Raw genomic sequence first — 17,508 nt, forward strand, 5'->3', positions numbered from 1 at the left:
CCATGGCGACGCTCACGTGGCGTGGTACATCGCTGTGATAGGACGAATTGTAAATCAATAATTTCTGTCTGGTTTCTGATTGGTTATCGTTGTACCGAGATAAACGAAGCGGAAGAAAAACAAGTTCACCATCGCCGAGCTGGAGTCCTCGTTGGTTCACACGACGGAAACCGTCAAAAACGCCCCCTAAGCTCGTGGTATTACAGAGTCACTGCGTTGTTAGTATTATCCGCTTTACAATTCTGCCAGAATTGGTTTTGGGAAATAAACATGGAGGCAAAGTTAAAGACAGAGTTGGGGACAACCTTGCTGAAGTCAACTGGTCACTCAGGAGGTGGATGTATCAGCGAGGGCCGGAGTTATGATACTGACACTGGGAGAGTGTTTGTGAAGATCAATCACAAGAGCGAGGTATTTCATGCACATTGTGTCATCTGTTTAATATGTTAGATAATTTAACGTATTATATATATAAATGCATATTATTAATATATCTCTTGCTATAGTCAGGACTTGATCCAGCGTCTGCACCCAGCCGATAGCAAGTATTTGACTGTCACTGAACTTTGTCCATACATAGCGAAAGCGAGAATAATGCAGTTATTTATTTATTTATTTATTTAATGTGCATGCAAACTATTGTAGATCTGTGCCGCTGCCGTTTTGTCTCTATCAGGCCAAGTTGATGTTTGATGGAGAGATGGCCAGTTTGGAGGCCATTTTAAAGACAGAAACTGTGAAAGTCCCCAAACCGGTGAAGGTGATTGAGCTTGACACAGGAGGAACTGTGTTTGTGATGGAACATCTGGACATGAGAGGTCTCAGCAAGTAAGAGCTCTCTCATACAATATGCCAGTAACAGTACCAACGTATGCAGTTTAGAATACAGGGTGACATGAAAGCAGTTTGTTCTTTCGTTCATTCTTCAAGTGAAATACCTAATTTCTTAATCGAATATGTAGGTACTCAAAGCACCTTGGAGAGCAGCTTGCAGATCTGCATTTGCACAACAAGAGACAGCTGGAAACATTAAATAAAGCGCAGCAGACAGTGGGTAATGACTGGAAATCTTTCTTATGCTTGTCAATACCACAATGAATCACATTCAACTCTCAACTTTTAAGTGAGAGTTAATTGCTGGTTAATTAAGATTTGCTATATAATTCATTTGACTGTACACAGGGAAAGGAGCTGGGCAGTCGGAGATGGCCGCTGTTGACAAATTTGGCTTCAGTGTTAGTACATGCTGTGGATATATACCACAGGTAAAAATAAAACTTTGTTTCTCTATACTAAGCAAAGCAGAACTGGACTGTACTCTCTAAAATGCAACATGTTTTACACACAATACGTGTCTGAGATGTGTCAGTCGTCCTTAGCAATATCACTGCCGTTTTCATTTTCTGTTCTTATCTCCCCAGGAAAATGGGTGGCAAGATGACTGGGTGGCATTTTACTCCCAGCAGAGGCTGCAGTACCAGCTTAACATGGTAGAAAAATCGTATGGAGACAGGGAGGCCAGAGAACTATGGGCCAAGCTACAGGTGCACCCTCCCTTTGACCCCATCAGAAACAAAACCTGACACACGCCCGTATGATCCCATCAATAATCTGACAGTGCAACTTGCACACTGTGTCTGTTATTTACAGCTAAAGATCCCTCAGTTTTTCACAGATGTGGAGATCGTCCCAGCTCTCCTCCACGGAGACTTATGGGGAGGCAATGTGGCGGAGTGTGCGGAGGGCCCTGTCATCTTTGATCCAGCCTCCTTCTATGGCCATTCAGAGTTTGAGCTGGGTATTGCAGGGATGTTTGGTGGCTTCAGCAGCTCTTTTTACTCTGCCTACCATGACAAGATTCCTCAAGCACCAGGCTTTGCAAAGAGAAAGCAGCTTTACCAACTCTTCCACTATCTGAATCACTGGAACCACTTTGGTGGTGGCTACAGGGGCTCTTCAATAAGGATTATGAAGGACCTTCTGAAGTAACTGCACTCACATTCACCTGTAGAAAGCTTCACAGTCTTAAACTTAAGTATTATGTGTATGTTGAAAAATGCAAATATGACCAAAAACATTGTGGCTTGTTGTTGAAGAGACTGAACTTAACATTCTAACATTGCAATTACTGTTACTATATTGTTTAGAAAATACAGCATCAACATAACAAAATAATTCTGCTCTGCCTGCTCCACCCATGCCAACATGCTTCCAAAATTTAGAAAACAGGATCCATATCTTTCAGTTACTATCTTAAATTGTATGTTTGAACAAAGACATAAACCCTATGAGTATTTTTACATTCTGTAATTTCTACAGTTATTTGTGTATATGTTGCCTACTAAACATAAACCATGGCACAAAACTGAGCTCCACCTTAAACATTTTATGCAACTGCAAGAGCAAGCAACATGTGCTCTTTCGGGCTCGCTTGTCAGTCAGAGGAACAAATACCAAGTTTCAAGTCGGTCAGAAGCAGAGGTTTTTTGGTATGCAGCAAACCCTTTCTTAATGTTGGTTCCCCTTTTTTCCACCTCCTGACTGAATAATAGGTCAGAATTTTTGTTGTGAATGCAATACTGTGTACTATATATGCATCTCAATAAGCCTGACTGTTGACATGATGCACAGACGCATTACATCTTTATCCGCTGTGTAACAAATAATAAATTCAAAGTGTTTTTTTTTCTTGCTGAATTTGTCTCTCTGGTATGGAAACAGTAGTGAATCAGACTGTTAGACCTCCATCGTCATAAAGAACTCACAGCATCTGATGCTAATAGTTTGACCCCATGCCACCATGATGAATGAAAGCTTCTTCTTTCAGACTGCTGTACACTTTGTATACACATAGACTAATTACAATAGTTTTTAATGCTTCTTTGCTAATTTGTGAATGACGAGGTTTATCTGCAGATTTTTATTTTTGTACTTATACTTGCCATTTGCTGTTTTTTTTTTTTTAGAACATTCTCAACCTTTATTCCTCTCAGGTTTTCATGCACCAATAGACCTTAGATGTCTTCATGTTTTTGTCTTTATGCTTTAAACATAAAGTTTTGTCACTTTTTATTTTCTGGTCCTGGAGAAACAAGATTTAATTTAATCTTTTTCCGGTTTAGAACCACAATCTTATATGAACTTGACTTGAACTAACAAATCCCAGTCATACATATCACAGAGCGCGCTTTTAAAGCTTTAATTCATAGCTCTCCTGCGCATAACAATACATTTTTAATAACAGTAGCTGTTAATAAACATGCAACAATTAACATCTTACCATCAACAATTCTTTCATTATCACAAACGGAAGCGCAGAAAAGGCGTTTGCCCTGTCACGTGACATTTGAACCCTCTCTCTTACCGTACTGGGGCGGTTGGTACAGTTTGTTATGCGGCAGTTACACCTACGATGTAGCTGAGTTGTGAAATACCACGGGTTTGTTTAGTGAAATTTATTTCAGTTCGTGAGCAGTCATTAATGCTCTCCACACAACGTATTCGTCGTAGCTGTAACTCCAAGAAATTCCGTCGTTTCTCAAGCAGATTTTCATCCACAGCCGCTCCTTTTGCTAGCATAAATGCTAATATTAGCTAGCTAACTGGCCCCTGATTTATAACGGCAAACGCTAACGTTAGATTCAGCAACTAAGCAACACTCTTTGTGGGCAATAGTCAGAATGGCTTTATCGGAGGCAGAGAATGGGTGTTCCGTCGACGACGGAGGAGAGTCTGACGCTTCGGTAAAATCTTGTGTGTTGGGGGGCTTCAGTGACACCGAAGAGACCAGAGGGCTCATCTCCAGCCTGCTGGAGGTCCACGGGAACACGTCGACAACCGAGTCCACTACAGAGAGGTTCTTGGGTGAGACAGCCATCCACAGAGTACAAGAACCCTTGAACAAACACTTTTTAATCAGTGCTTTGGCTGGCTGGTTTTAACTTGTTCCCAGTTCATCACTCTCTGCCCATTTCCTCCCTCAGTGATAATGAACAGATATCAAGAACAGCCCCATCTGCTGGACCCACACTTAGGTATATCATGATAAGTAACTCTAAATTACTTTTCTGTTTCTTTACTGTAGATTCACTTGGAGAATGTAACTATACTTAAAACGACCACACTCTTCAATTTTTCAACTCTGTTGTAGAATGGATGTTGAACATGATACTGGAGTTTGTGAGGATTGAGGAGTCTCCTCCTTCATTGGTTCATTTGGCCTTCAAGTTTCTCTACATCATCTGCAAGGTCAGTCAAAAGCAGCACTCTGCTTCTTAATAGCTGTGTAACAACAATTTGGTGACACAGCAGAGTTATCCAGCCAGTTCAGTAATGCTGATTCGTGAGTCGGTCTCCAGGGTGTTTATGTTTATTTTTTTCCTGGGCAGGTCAGAGGTTATAAAATCTTCATGCAGCTTTTCCCCCATGAGGTGGCAGATGTCCAGCCTGTTCTGGATCTGCTGTCTGGGCAGGATCCTAAAGACTCTGAGGTGAGACTGCCTGTACTGTTAAAAAAAACAAACAAACAGTAGTTCAGGCCTTCATAATTACAGCTCTGTGCATTTGCTTCCTATGGGTTTGCTTTTATCACCATTGTTGTCGGCTTTATTTAACATTGAACAATGATGTCTATTACGGTCTACTCATTTCAGACTTGGGAAACTCGCTACATGCTGCTGTTGTGGCTGTCCATGACCTGCCTCATACCCTTTGACCTTTATCGTCTGGATGGTCATTTGGAGTCAGAAGGCGGCAAGGCCAGAGAGCCCACCATGGACCGCATTCTAGCCATCGCAAAGGCAGGTTAAGTATATGAAATAAACTTGATTCTTTTTTGCTGTTTTTGGTTAGAGAGATTGGTCTGTAAGACGTTTTTGCTCCCCATAACACATTTGTCCTGTTGTCTGGATTTGTGCATCCTCAAAAACATCTGAATAGAAGTCTAAAAAGTCTAAAAGTTTGCAGCAGTGATTCTGTGACAGCTACGACACAAAGTAGCTTATGACAGGGCACCCCGTGCTGTTTTAGAGTTTATTTTATCCATAATTACAGGAAAAACGTAATGGAGGGAAGCAGTAGCATCATTTAGGTAATGGTAATGTGAATTTGTTTGCAGCACTCCAAGTCATGTTATTGTACAGTATGATTAACATTTTTTTTCTTTTTTCAGTCTTATCTACTCGTCAGTGATAGCCCCAGGGATGCTGCATCTGTACTAGTGTCAAAGTAAGTGCACAAACACCACACTAGTAGTTACATAGTATTTTAATTTCGTGGTTGTCTCCAAAAATATCACAGTTTTACAGTTTTAAAATGGTGGAATAACAATACTGTCACCTTCAGTTGGGTTTGCACACTCAATATTATCAAATAACATTTTTACTCCGATGCCATGCATAACAAAGCATTGTTTTCATCAGACCCTCGTGGGCACAAAAATCTTTTAAGTCTAACCCAGAGCAGTGGGCTGCAGGGTGAACGAATGAATAGTAGTGAACACTAAATCAGTAATTCTTTTAATGTTGTTAGTAACAGCGAAAACTCAGTGGCAACTCATTTCTTATTGTACTTATGAAGATGGACATAGGGTGTGCATTACTCCCGGATATGCAGTAAGCAGAGAAAACATCAGATTCAAAGAATGAATGAAGATGCCAGGGGTTAATAAGCAGAGCAAATAAGTCTGGCACAATATACATACACATAATTGATAATAACCATTGGTGTGTAAGTAAAACGTTTCTTAAAAAATGAGAAAGAAAATAATACTAGCTAATACACAATTACTACAATTACTGCAAACAATACGTAAATGTAGAGGGTACAGTAGAGGGTACACTTTCGCGTTGTCAGAGGAAATAATGGTTAGCATGTAATCTTGAAAGAGCTTCTCTTTTAAAATGTTAAAGCAGTGATTTATTTGTTTGGATTTATTTATAGTATAGACTAGATCTTTATGCAAAAGCTTGAAAGAAGTACTTATCTTATGCATATTATGCCACTTTCTTCCACTCCTCCATTACATTTATATGTTGTACTTATATATGTTGTATCTTTTATCAGATCAAGATTTTACCAACAAAACACGTGATCGATATACAAAATATGATGCTGTGTTGTATATTTAAATACCCAAATGTATATTAAGCCTTTCAAAGTAGCTCACAACCAGCTTTAACATGAAAGAAAATTTGGCATGTTAGTACATCAAAAATAACGGTCCATTAGTATAATGATCGAACACGGACAGGGCCCATTCTGACAAACAAATACTTTATCGATACTTAGCAGTTTGCTGATGATTTTGAATGCAGGACTTTTACTTGTCACTGAGTATTTCTACTTATTTAAGTAAATTATTTGCATTCTTTTCCACCACTGGAACTTGATTCTGTAGGCTCCAGGGGCCGTATTCACAAACGCTCTGTACTGTCAGAGCGCTCCTAACTTAGCCCAAAAACTCCTAGCAAAGAGTCCCAGCTTTGGAGTGATGTAGGAAAACTTTGTACACAGCGTTCGCTCTAGAAATGTGAAACAAACACAGTGCAATGCAACACTGTTCCAGCAGGTCAGTAGTAGGAATAGAGGCGTCTCTTGTTTTTCTACCCTACTTTAGACAAACGCACTTCCACTTTATGACATTCCTATCACGTCCTCGCAGTTGCTGTTACTCCAATCACTTGACATCACTAACGACCTTTGAACTGACTACGTGGCTGTTGAGTTGAAATATCAACAGCCTCCAGAATCACTTACTCCACTTTGGTAAGAGGATTCAGGAAGTAGACAAATCACGCCAGGTGAAGCGAAACTAAAGACAGCTCAGGGGTCTTTCAGGAAGAAGGGACATCATTTTACCGGTCTTTGATATTTGCTAGAATCTGCACAGTGTTGACAGTTACTCGTCTTGGTTTTTAGCACAGGTGAATGTTTTTAAAATGGTGATCGCCTCAGCAAGTGTTTCCTGCAGGTTTAACTGCTAATATGGACGACAGGTATGTAAGTACAAATATGACCAGAACTGCTGAGGCCAGTGCTAATAACAATATCAGAACAGACAAACAGAGACGACCTACATTCCGAGAGAGAGGGAGAGGTAGGCTGTGAGTACCTGTGCAGTCACAGGTGGATGGGGAAGGGAGCGGTGTGAAGGGCATTTTTGTGCTGCAAGCAAGACATCCACCAGCACCCCTGATGGCATTGATCTTCTCATAATTTTTTAAAACAATTCTAATCTTTTTGTAATATTTTAAAATCTGAAACTTCTGTGTCGTGTTATCAACATTGTCTGTCAGTTAGTAGCCTTGCACGCACACGAGTCCCTGTCTTGTCATGTCATGTCTTATTCTTATTTGAATCATATTCAGGATTTGATATGGAACAGATCCTGGTTATTCATATCCCTGTATGATTCTAATGTTGTCCAGGTTACTGATTAGTGCCCTAATGTCTTTGACGCCTCCACATTAAACGGTCGCTGTCATTTCTCTACTGAAGTGCAGTTATTTTCAGTAACAGATGTTCAATTGGATGATGACTGACCACATTTTATGATCCATTATTTGTCTCAGTTCTATTTTTGACGAGGAAAAATCCTTTGTTATACAACCTACAATGCACGTTTTAGGCCTGCATTCAAATTTGTCAAGCAATTTAGTTTTTGCAGCAATATAGATATTTCTTCCTGCAATATTTTACATACTGTCCTATAGTACTTTCTGTAATATCCATGCAGTAAGGATGCTAGCCTGTTGCAGATTCTCTTTAACCACAGAAACCCTGAACCTTTATTTATGTTTATATATTTTGTGGCTCAGCAGATCAGTCACTCAGCAGCAGTGTAGGCAGTGTTTGAACAGAATGCAGTGGAGCCTTTTTGACAGCTGTCGTTCCTGGAGTAAACATCTGGATTCGTCATGGGTAGCATGTTCCTCTACAGAGTCTGTCAGTCTGTCAGGATCCACTGTTAAATACAGTGCGAGCAGTGTTTTCTTTCAGCAATGTAGTTGAGACAGACATTGCTTCAGCCCTTGGTGGTGATATGGTTACACTAAACATTGTCAGCTGTTTTCGTTTCACAGATATACATGTAACACAAGCATGTCAAGCATTTATACTCTAGGCAAGGTGACATAAATTTCAACCAACTCAGCAACGTGAAAGAAGTCATTTACTTTACAAAGTTGTTGTAATGTCCAGAGTACAGCGGTTTAGTAGGCTTATAGCAACATGGTGGTCCACATGGTCACCTGGATATAGAGGAACATTACCAAAGTTTGCAGGCTTAGCCTTTGAATAGAACCGTTTTGGTTGGTTTGGTCTTCACTCAGTCTCAGGCTTATTTGGAGTTTTGACATGGATTTGTGTGTTTTCAGTCTTAGCAAGGATAGTTTTTACAGCCCTGTTGGTAGTTATGTGCACTATGGCTGGATGATAATGTTTTTTCTGTAAGCAAATTTTGGAAATTTTTGTTTGCCAAATTAAGGATTTCAAGAAAGCTGTAATTAAAAGCTACCACAAGTAGCTATGTGGGGTTTGTCTTAGTTGTGTGAAAGGAAACAGTGGAACATAGTTCATGGCATGTAACATTTTGATCTGAATTTGATATGTGATTTTGTCATTTGCTTTATGGAGATACATATTAATATGGAAAAATTTTGATATTGTGATTTATTTAAAAGATCTTCTCCAGCCCCATTGTTCGTGTGTACTGGTGTGGAAAAGGTATTAAATTGTCTTTGTTAAGGTCTTGAAATGGTCTTAAAAAGCATTTAATCTATATCCGAATTTATCAACATTATTCCCATTATATATGGAACTGGGCTAATAGCAAAGCTCATTGCACACATCAACTTCAATGACTACTGTATGTCTGTATATAAATGTTGTGTCAATCATGGATTCAAAAATTAAAGACTGAAAGTAATCTATAAAAATACGGCAATTTACTAGAAAATAAGTAAATTAAGTTTATTTAGTCTAGCACCTTTCACAGAACAAGGCCACAAAGTCCTTCACAACAGTAAAAATATGAAAAATAAGACTAAAAAAGCAAGCAATAAAAACATAAGCAACAACAGGCCAAATTACAAACACCAGACAGCATGAGACGGGACCAAGGCCAGTTTGAAGAAATGAGTCTTCAGCTGCTTTTAAAGGCATCGACAGAGACCTCAGAACGGAAGTCTATAGGAAGAGCGTTCCGCATTGTAGGAGCCAGCACTCCTGTAATTACAGTCTAAGCAAAGTTATTAACTGTAATTAGTTTTCCAGCCAATAGAGGGCAAGGTTCAGCTTGGAATATCTTTACTGGTGTCTGCATTTGTTTGTCCACACGAAACCTTGTATTGCTTTCTGGTCTTACTGTGCATGACTGTACAGGTTCATGACGCGCCCTGATGTCAAACAGAAGTGCCTCGGAGACTTTTTGGACTGGAGCCTCGCCACTGTATCCCAGACCAATGACCAGTCGATGACAGACATTATGGTGCTGGATGGTGCTCTGCAGTCTCTGGTAAACACACATACTCAAGCCTGCGGTGTTGAGTGCACGCATGTCTGTGTATGTTTAAAGCCGGTGTATTCTGTGTGCACTGCAGTATTAAGACCTGCACAGGGTAGTTTACAAGAGCTGACATGACTGGTATGTCTCACACAATAGCTCATGTGGTTTTGGCAGGTGTGTAATGCACCTGCTGCATGTGTGGGATGTGCTGCGTCAAGTGACTTATGTCAATTTAATCCACCGCTTTAAGCTAAACGGCTGTTCAGCAAATGAGAACGGCGTTACCGGTGCTTAGTTCCAACAAAATCCACTTTTTCACCCTGGTGCCGCTCACATTACACCTGTTCCCACTGCAAATCATTATTAATGATGGAGGGTGATTTCAAATCACTTCCTGTCAGCTAAGGTAATGTAATTCAGCCCTCAAGCAAGTACATTACATTTGCATCATTGGCACATAAACTAGAAAAACATGCTTAGAAGGCATCCCGGTGTACTTAACTTGTGAAGTGAACCTGGCTCCAGCCTACATGGTGCTCAGGGCATTCAAAACTGGCTCTGTTTGCTCAGCCAACAAGCCTACAGGACCAACACTTGCATGTTTTTTGCATGTAGATTGAGGGTAAAGTGCTGCAAACATTCAAGATTTAAGGACAATAAGAAATTGTTGCTGCAATGAATTAGTTTTTTTAAGAGTATTGTGTATTTTTTCAGTTGTTTAGTGAAATATTTTCCATTTTACAACGTGTAATGCCTTCCCGCTGTTACTGCTGTCATGTTTCCACTGCAGCGTCTTAGACTGATATGGTCGTCTTATTTGTGTCTCCACAGGCGAAGCTTTTCAAACATGGAAAACGAGATGACCTCCTACAGTATGGTACGTTATATATATATCTGCAGTGAAGTAATGAATCAATGAGGACAAACAAAAAGCAGAATCTCCTGAACAGGAGGTAATGGAGCGTGTGATTGTCGCATTCGTAGTCTTTGTTCAGTTGCCTTTGCATGTGGCAACAGAATCATTTGTGTTCACAAATTTTTATCTAAATGCCTCGTGCCAGAGGGAAGATATTTGAATGCAGACATCGGGTGTTATTTCCCTTGTGTAAGTGTAACAACAGAGCCTTCCTATACATTAATGTTATCTATGATTATCTTTTTCGTGCTTTCCAATGCAGGGAGCTGGCATGAGCATAATTTGTTTTTGGTGTACCTGTGATATGCAAATACTCAATGTAAATATTTAAACCTTTGAATTGTCAACATAGGGAGACATTTTTCTGACCAATAAGGCACAGCAGTATATCTGTTTTAGCCTGTAGATCAGGGGTCGGCAACCTTTACCACTCAAAGCGCCATTTGGACCCGTTTCCCACAGTAAAGAAAACACTGGGAGCCACAAAACCCTTTTGACATGTCAAATAAAATAACGCTGCATATAACGTTTTTTTTGCCTTTATACCATGTACAAACAAATGACACTGTGCTGCATTTATGAAATCACTGAACGACTGCAGAGAAGACGAAATTACATTTCTGCGTGCAACAACAACATTTTGAAGTCCGACAAAAAGACGTTGGGTTGAAGGTACTTTCAAGTAAAATTCTCAATGTTTATTGGAGTGCTTCTTGCATTTATGAAAAAAAACACCAGACTTAAATTCTCCACCGGCAGCAAGGTAAAAATGCTGTCCGCTCTCTGCATGCCATTATCCTTTTACTGACGTGTGCAGTCAGCTGTCAACCTGAATAATAAAAGGCCTATTTCACTGAACGATGAAAAAATATGAATATTTGCTAAATAATAGGCAATTAAAATATTAATCAAACGTGGTTAATATGATTTCTGCTCCTGAACCTCAGCGCACAGCGCTGATGTGCAGACGCTGTGCGCCCTCACCTGCATCTTTACACAGGATAGTGAACTGTCAGCTGAACTGTGAGCGCGCGCGATTTGTTTAAAAACGAACAAACTAAAATAAAATACATTTTAAATAAATGCTCATTAATTATTTTCAGGAGCTGCATCAGAGGAATGAAAGAGCCGCATGCGGCTCCGGAGCCGCGGGTCGCGACCCCTGCTCTAGTTGGATACCTCTAAAAATCTTGTAGTCATATTCCTGTATGCATTCATCAATTTATTTATTATACCAATCATAGAACAGATAATATTGATGCCCTTATTTGTTTCCCAGCTCCTACAATTCTGCAGTGTCTGGAGCAGAAACATCTGTCAGAGAGCAGCCAGGCCATGCTGAGGAAGCTCTGTGTCAAACTAATCCAGAGGCTTGCCCTCACCTTCCTGAAGCCACGTTTGGCCGCTTGGAGGTCAGACATAATACCAGCTAATTATATGTAATGTTGTGAAATTGAGGTCTCCAACCAAAGTCAGCTGGCACGATCTTTATCTGTGTTGCACATTGATGTATATCTAAAACATGACAGTAATTTTAATACTGAAAAAAAGTGATTTTCATTTTTCATTTAATATCCTCTCAATGTGCCTGGTTCACAGACTGTCTCAGTATCTTAAAAAGCTTATGCGCATGTTTTTCAGGTACCAAAGAGGCAGCCGTTCTCTAGCAGCAAACCTCTCCATGTCCCAGTCCACTACAGTCGCTGTGACTCCTGAGGTGGAGATGCAAGAACAGGAGGAGGACTATGACATTCCTGAGGAGGTGGAGACTGTTATCGGTCAGTTTCAGCCTCCGCTCAGTTTATAAAGTTTGTTATCGCAATACCTCTGCGCTGGAAATTAAATATGAATTTCATTTTACAGAGCATCTGTTGGTGGGACTGAAAGACAAAGAAACAATTGTGCGCTGGTCTGCAGCAAAGGGGTAACAATGTGTTCATATGTGTCAACTAGCAATGCTAAACTGTTTATTGCATCCTTGTTGCTACTTGTCTTTGGGATTCTTTTTTATAAAGAGAGCTCCTCTAAAAGTGTTTATGTAGTAAAATAATGATCTGTTTTATTTAACCCTTCAGCATTGGGAGGGTGACTTGGAGGCTTCCCAAGGAGCTGGCAGATGAGGTGGTTGGATCAGTGCTGGATTGCTTCAGGTAAGTTCATACTGAGGACATACTGGCTCTTTTTCACATGTATGTTTTTTTTATCCCCACATTTCACTATCATGTTCTGTGTTTTGACCTGTGCTGTGTGTGTTCTTGTTCAAGCTTCCAGGAAACAGACAATGCTTGGCATGGAGGCTGCCTGGCACTGGCAGAGCTTGGTAGGAGAGGCCTGCTGCTGCCTTCCAGATTGACAGATGGTACGTGTTCACAAAATTCACATAGTTATGAGCTATATGGACTAATGTACACAAATCAGTTTTTGTTATTTATTTATTCAACATATTTACATTTTATATATATCTTCCATTTTCAACTTTCTACATTACAAAAATGTCCAGATTTAAATATTAAGAACCCTTATAAAAATTTTCTTTCAAACTTTTCAATCAAGACATAATAAACACATACCTGCGACAACAAGTCTCTGCATTGACCTTGTGGCAGTGCTATAGACATCATATCTGCTCCTGCTAGAATAATCAGATCGTTCAGTGCTTAGTTAACATTTTAACATTAATGTTTAATAAGTTGATCTTTTCATGTGGGGGCTTGCAGTGATGAAGGTTCAAGATATTCTGTCTTATTACCAAATAGTATAACAGTCAGGGTTTAGCTGTTAGCGGCAACGAGGCCTCCTCCTCAGAGGCCGGCCTGGTGCTTTTGCTCTCTTGTTTGGTTTATGGCAGTTGTTTTCAGCCTGGCCACTGTTTGCTCTTTTCATGCCCGTTGCCTTAGCCTTGCTTGTGTGCTTGGTTTTCTTTGGCGAGCCAGGATGTCTTCCATCTGTATAATCTTCCGAGGGCCCATCTGCAGTGCTGAAGTCATGTGAAGAGGCAGCAGAGCTTGCAATGGCTAGCTGACAGAGTGCCAGTGCTGCACTCTGCCTCTGGTCACATGGCTCTTCATCCAGCTCATCGTCTGACCTCTGCAGAAGATCTTCTGAAGTGCTCAGAGCAGAGATGTGTACAGGGCTGCTGCAAGACGCCCGCAGGCTGAGGTTCAAAGGCAACTCTTCCCGCTTTAACTGCTCTGTGTCTGAGCAGCTCAGTCTGTGGTCAGATGGACTTTTTTCTTTGTCTGGGTTCCTTGTTGACAGGTTGAGTGGGGCCAGATCTTCTCTGCTGTCCTCACCATCTTGTTCTGATGTAGTTTCAGGACATGGCTCAGAAACAGACATAGAGGAATATCTGCTGCTCTCAGCTGATCTGAAAGAGACATGACAAAATTAAGAGTTAATGGACTGACAAACACAGTACACTGCATCTTAATTAAGCCAATAAATAAAACAAAACATAATAAATTACTTACCCTCTGTCCACATGCTGAGCACTTAATTGCAGCAAGCTTTCTGCAGACTCCTCTTGACGCAAGTCAGTTTTGATGGCTGTCGCTGTGTGTCCCAGCTGGGCGGTTGTCTGTGACTCGGCCATGTTGGTGTAGTGTGGAGCAGCCTCTGTCTCTCTCTGGATGATGTGTGCATGATTGGGTCTATCAGGGGACCCCAAGGCTGAACAGCCCTCTTTAGGGCTTAGCCTGATTTCCTTGTCTCCACTTTGCCTGTGACTGCTCTCCTCTTGGTTAGATGTGTTGAGGCTGTTGTGACTGGGACGTGAATGCATGTATAAGTCATAATCCTTATGCCCAAAGGTCGGGCCATACAAATCCAAAGGAAGATATCTGGGTCCTGTAATTGGCAGGGAGAGTTCATGGGGTCTGTACAGGGTATAATGCAGAGGGGGGCCTGGGTGGAGAGGGTGGCAGTATCTGTATGGGTATGGTGGAAACAGGGAACTGTGAGGTGGGCCAATGGGTTGTGGTGCCACAGGCCTCTGGGGATCCAGAAACTCTGGCCGGAAAGAAGGAGAGGTTGGCTCGGTCGCATGGTGGTTTCCTGGGAGGTAGTATGGCGGATACAAGGGCCGGTCTGGCAGGTAAGGAGAGTAATCAGGAATAATGGGAGGGGGGAATGGTTTTAAGGGAATGGATGATGAAATCGTGCCCCATGGAAAGCCTGGGTGGTTGAAAGTGGGAACAGGAGCTTGCGAATCCTCTGACTGCTGCACAGGTGACTTAAAGGCTTCTGCTCCGTCACATTTGGGTGTGACAGGAGAAAAGGCAGATGGGCGCGGCAGAGACTTGGCTTTATTGCTCTCCCTGTTCTCTGGCTCTGTTACTGTATTTGATTTTGTCACACTCTGGCTGTCCTTAGTGACTGGACTGTCACACCCAACGTCTACTTCCTCCATGTCATCCTGGCTCTCAGCTTTGTTCTCCTCCGCTCCCTGTGTCTCAGTACTGTTGTTCTGAACAGCTGGCAGGGGGCTTGAACAGTCCTTAGATTTGACGGGGACTCCCTTTGCTACAGCCTTGAACTGTCGGGCTGCTTGCCCGTTTTTCTGTGACACCAGGGAGATGGAGTTTTTACACAAGTTGTATTTCATGTGGTTGAAGAGATGAGACTTTTCGTTGCAGGTGAAAGGACACTGGAAACACTGGTACTTGAAGGGCTTGCCTGGCGGTCGGGGAATGTAGTGGGGCCTTTTTGGCTTGCGTTCCTGAGTAGTTTCCATCTTGATTTAAATGCACGTTTTCTGAAAGAAACAGCACATTGCAATTGTGAAATCAGTTATATTTTTCTTCAAGACCCCCCTTTCACTGAAGCTGCAGGGGAATGTCACACTAAAGCACATATGAGAAACTTGTGCATCAAGTAGTGTCAAGTAATGTGGCTAATGGAGTTGTTTGACTGGTTCAGGTGGAGAGTGTGCTCTCATTGGAAGGTTTTTCTCTCAGTGTTTCTTTAACTGCTCAGACAGAAAAATCTCTAGCTGCACAAAACACTGCACCCTCGGGCTAATGTATTTCTGCAACTGTTTCTTCACACCAGGTTGGACAACAAACGGGAAAATGGTCAAATATGGAAACTTGTCCACCGTATGCAAAATTGCACCCACATGTTTGCATAGATGCAATCGACTCTTAGTGTGGTTTTGGTCGATTGGCAGCAAAACCCTCTTCACCTGTCTGTCCGCTCTGATATCCAATCATCTTTGATATAAAGTTAGAGAGCTGCGAAGGCACTAGGTAGGCAGGTGTTGGGCAAACTAGACACTTACTAACACAGACCTGGAGGGCATGCAGAGACTTGCTTTCGCTCTCAACCTTACTAAACTCTGTGCTGTCGGCGTGGGAACTACCAGCCACCTGCTTCCCATGACTACACCTGCGGGATGCACTCAGCTCCCAAACATCATCATTTGATCATTTGATGAACTCACCAGCTCTGGAGACACGTGGCTATGAGAACTAATTCTTTTTAGCATTTTCCATGCAATGTTTCAGCTAGCATGCACAGGAATAGTTCAAACGGACCAATTTAGCACAACGGTGAAGTAGCTGGCATGTGAAACATTTCAGGTTCGCATTTGAAATGAAACATCACCTAAAGCTGTGAGTTAAGTGTTGCTGGGCGCTGCGCGGAGGAACCTGCTTGTCGTGCGCTGTCGCAAGAAGTTGTCACTCAAGTTTCTGTCCAACTGTAGTAGCACGCAAAGCCACTCCCTTGTTAAGAACTGAAATCCATTCGAAAATCCCTTTTGAACAGTGTTTCTCTTCACTGTGAATTTAATCCTCTTGTTTTTTTTATTTTTTTTCCTTCGTAAAAAATGGATATTTGTTTCCTGTGAGCTCAGGTGATTTTTTAAAATTTACAGACGTATACAGCGTATTTAGTTAAAATTGTTATGAAATTGTTGAAAAAGGCTATGCCATTTATGTTATTAACTAAATATCTTGTACATTTCTTAGAAGGTCTTCTGCAAAGAGTTATTTTCAGTGTTACCTGTGCATCAGTACGGTAGAGCAAGCACGGGCTAACTAAAATCCTTAGTAACAGGTGCATATGTAGCATACCCACCCTAAGTACCCCCAACAAACTGGTTAACAGTACATTTACAATCCGCTGTCTTTGCTAATACCACAGAGAGACTTTGACAGAGTTCTGTAATTAAGTACATGTTACTTAATGCCACGTCCTCGTAATGAAGAAAGAATAAAGAAAAGAAAAAGTTACCTGCTGTGGTTGTAGCAACAGTGTCCTCTCCTGAGTATTCAGCCTGCAGAGAGCTGCTCCACAGTCCAACAGCCAGCGCTCGTATCTGGTCAGGACGTCCGCTCCAGTACGTGCTAAAAGTTCAGAGTGTGTTGGCGAATGTGTGTGATGGTGCATGTGTGTGCTGTACTTAGTGATGTCAGTTGTGTGGTGAGTTCTCTCTAAGGTGTTGTCTCACAAGTGGGTGGGGCTTCAGCCCTAACAGCAGGGCCCTCGGGCAACAATGATGTACCTGATATTAGTCAAGCCTCAAGCGATGATTTACATGATGAGGTGGGGTGGGGGCTCTAACTCCTTCTTCCTCCTTCCTGCCCCATTTCTCTCCTTTGTGGAAATGACCACACAGGCGCTGTCCTGCAGTTACTGTGTGTGATGCATTGTTTTACATCATCGCATCAAGTTTCAGGTGAAGTTCAGTAGCAAGCTGGCAAGATCGACTTGACATTTGCATACTCGCAGGTAAAATTGGTGCCATCTTGTTTAGCGTTGCATCACTTTCTATGTGAGCACACAAGTACAAGCAGCTTTTTAATAAATGAGCTGACTTTATTGCTAACAACGTACCCTCCAAATTAGAACCATGCAAATCATGTTGCTGTGCTTTCTTTCCCGGATATTACATACAAGCGCTAATTACTCAATGACTGTATGAGAACACTGATATCACTGATGTTCTCGCAGTGGAAAGGGAATAGGTGGGCAGGCGCTAGCTTGCATGCAGTTCAGATTCAAATTGTCTTACACTGGAAAATTGAATGTCACCGTGTTGCACACTCAAACGGAAGTTTTTCTAGTGAGTGATCATTGAAACCTG

General features: G+C 41.5%; 3 protein-coding genes across 3 annotated transcripts in view; 2 read left to right on the forward strand and 1 right to left on the reverse strand.

Moving 5' to 3' along the window:
• Positions 1-180: 180 nt before the first annotated feature.
• Positions 181-2,691, forward strand: LOC121621111 (fructosamine 3 kinase related protein). Its single transcript, XM_041957434.1, has 6 exons — positions 181-411; positions 677-828; positions 963-1,054; positions 1,183-1,265; positions 1,422-1,544; positions 1,651-2,691. The coding sequence occupies exons 1-6, from the start codon at positions 271-273 to the stop codon at positions 1,987-1,989; spliced, it is 930 nt and encodes a 309-aa protein (XP_041813368.1). The 5' UTR covers positions 181-270; the 3' UTR covers positions 1,990-2,691.
• Positions 2,692-3,378: 687 nt separating this feature from the next.
• The window catches only part of tbcd (tubulin folding cofactor D), a 28,423-nt gene continuing 14,293 nt past the window's right edge, over positions 3,379-17,508 (forward strand). Inside the window, exons 1-13 of the mRNA XM_041956500.1 lie at positions 3,379-3,864; positions 3,984-4,034; positions 4,151-4,248; positions 4,389-4,490; positions 4,653-4,799; positions 5,171-5,226; positions 9,382-9,514; positions 10,337-10,382; positions 11,701-11,833; positions 12,063-12,199; positions 12,285-12,345; positions 12,497-12,571; positions 12,686-12,780. Of these exons, the coding sequence (XP_041812434.1) occupies positions 3,681-3,864; positions 3,984-4,034; positions 4,151-4,248; positions 4,389-4,490; positions 4,653-4,799; positions 5,171-5,226; positions 9,382-9,514; positions 10,337-10,382; positions 11,701-11,833; positions 12,063-12,199; positions 12,285-12,345; positions 12,497-12,571; positions 12,686-12,780 (1,318 nt within the window). The 5' untranslated portion in view covers positions 3,379-3,680. The remainder of the gene's footprint in view (positions 3,865-3,983; positions 4,035-4,150; positions 4,249-4,388; positions 4,491-4,652; positions 4,800-5,170; positions 5,227-9,381; positions 9,515-10,336; positions 10,383-11,700; positions 11,834-12,062; positions 12,200-12,284; positions 12,346-12,496; positions 12,572-12,685; positions 12,781-17,508) is intronic.
• znf750 (zinc finger protein 750) lies at positions 12,842-16,815 on the reverse strand. The gene is made up of 3 exons (XM_041956501.1): positions 16,656-16,815; positions 13,892-15,174; positions 12,842-13,788 (listed from the first exon to the last, which is right to left on the reverse strand). Exons 2-3 carry the CDS (start codon positions 15,151-15,153, stop codon positions 13,200-13,202), a joined length of 1,851 nt encoding a protein of 616 aa, XP_041812435.1. The 5' UTR covers positions 15,154-15,174; positions 16,656-16,815; the 3' UTR covers positions 12,842-13,199.

Source organism: Chelmon rostratus, chromosome 17, assembly GCF_017976325.1.
Source record: "Chelmon rostratus isolate fCheRos1 chromosome 17, fCheRos1.pri, whole genome shotgun sequence".
Classification (NCBI taxonomy): domain Eukaryota; kingdom Metazoa; phylum Chordata; class Actinopteri; order Chaetodontiformes; family Chaetodontidae; genus Chelmon; species Chelmon rostratus.

Bases quoted from the DNA above. Each gene is read 5' to 3' on its own strand.
- LOC121621111 (XM_041957434.1), top strand. From the start codon at position 271: ATGGAGGCAAAGTTAAAGACAGAGTTGGGGACAACCTTGCTGAAGTCA. The intron at 412-676 runs GTATTTCATGCA...TGTCTCTATCAG, and splicing joins AGATCAATCACAAGAGCGAG to GCCAAGTTGATGTTTGATGG. The intron at 1,266-1,421 runs GTAAAAATAAAA...TTATCTCCCCAG, and splicing joins GCTGTGGATATATACCACAG to GAAAATGGGTGGCAAGATGA.
- znf750 (XM_041956501.1), bottom strand. From the start codon at position 15,153: ATGGAAACTACTCAGGAACGCAAGCCAAAAAGGCCCCACTACATTCCC. The intron at 13,789-13,891 runs GTAAGTAATTTA...TGTCTCTTTCAG, and splicing joins GCTCAGCATGTGGACAGAGG to ATCAGCTGAGAGCAGCAGAT.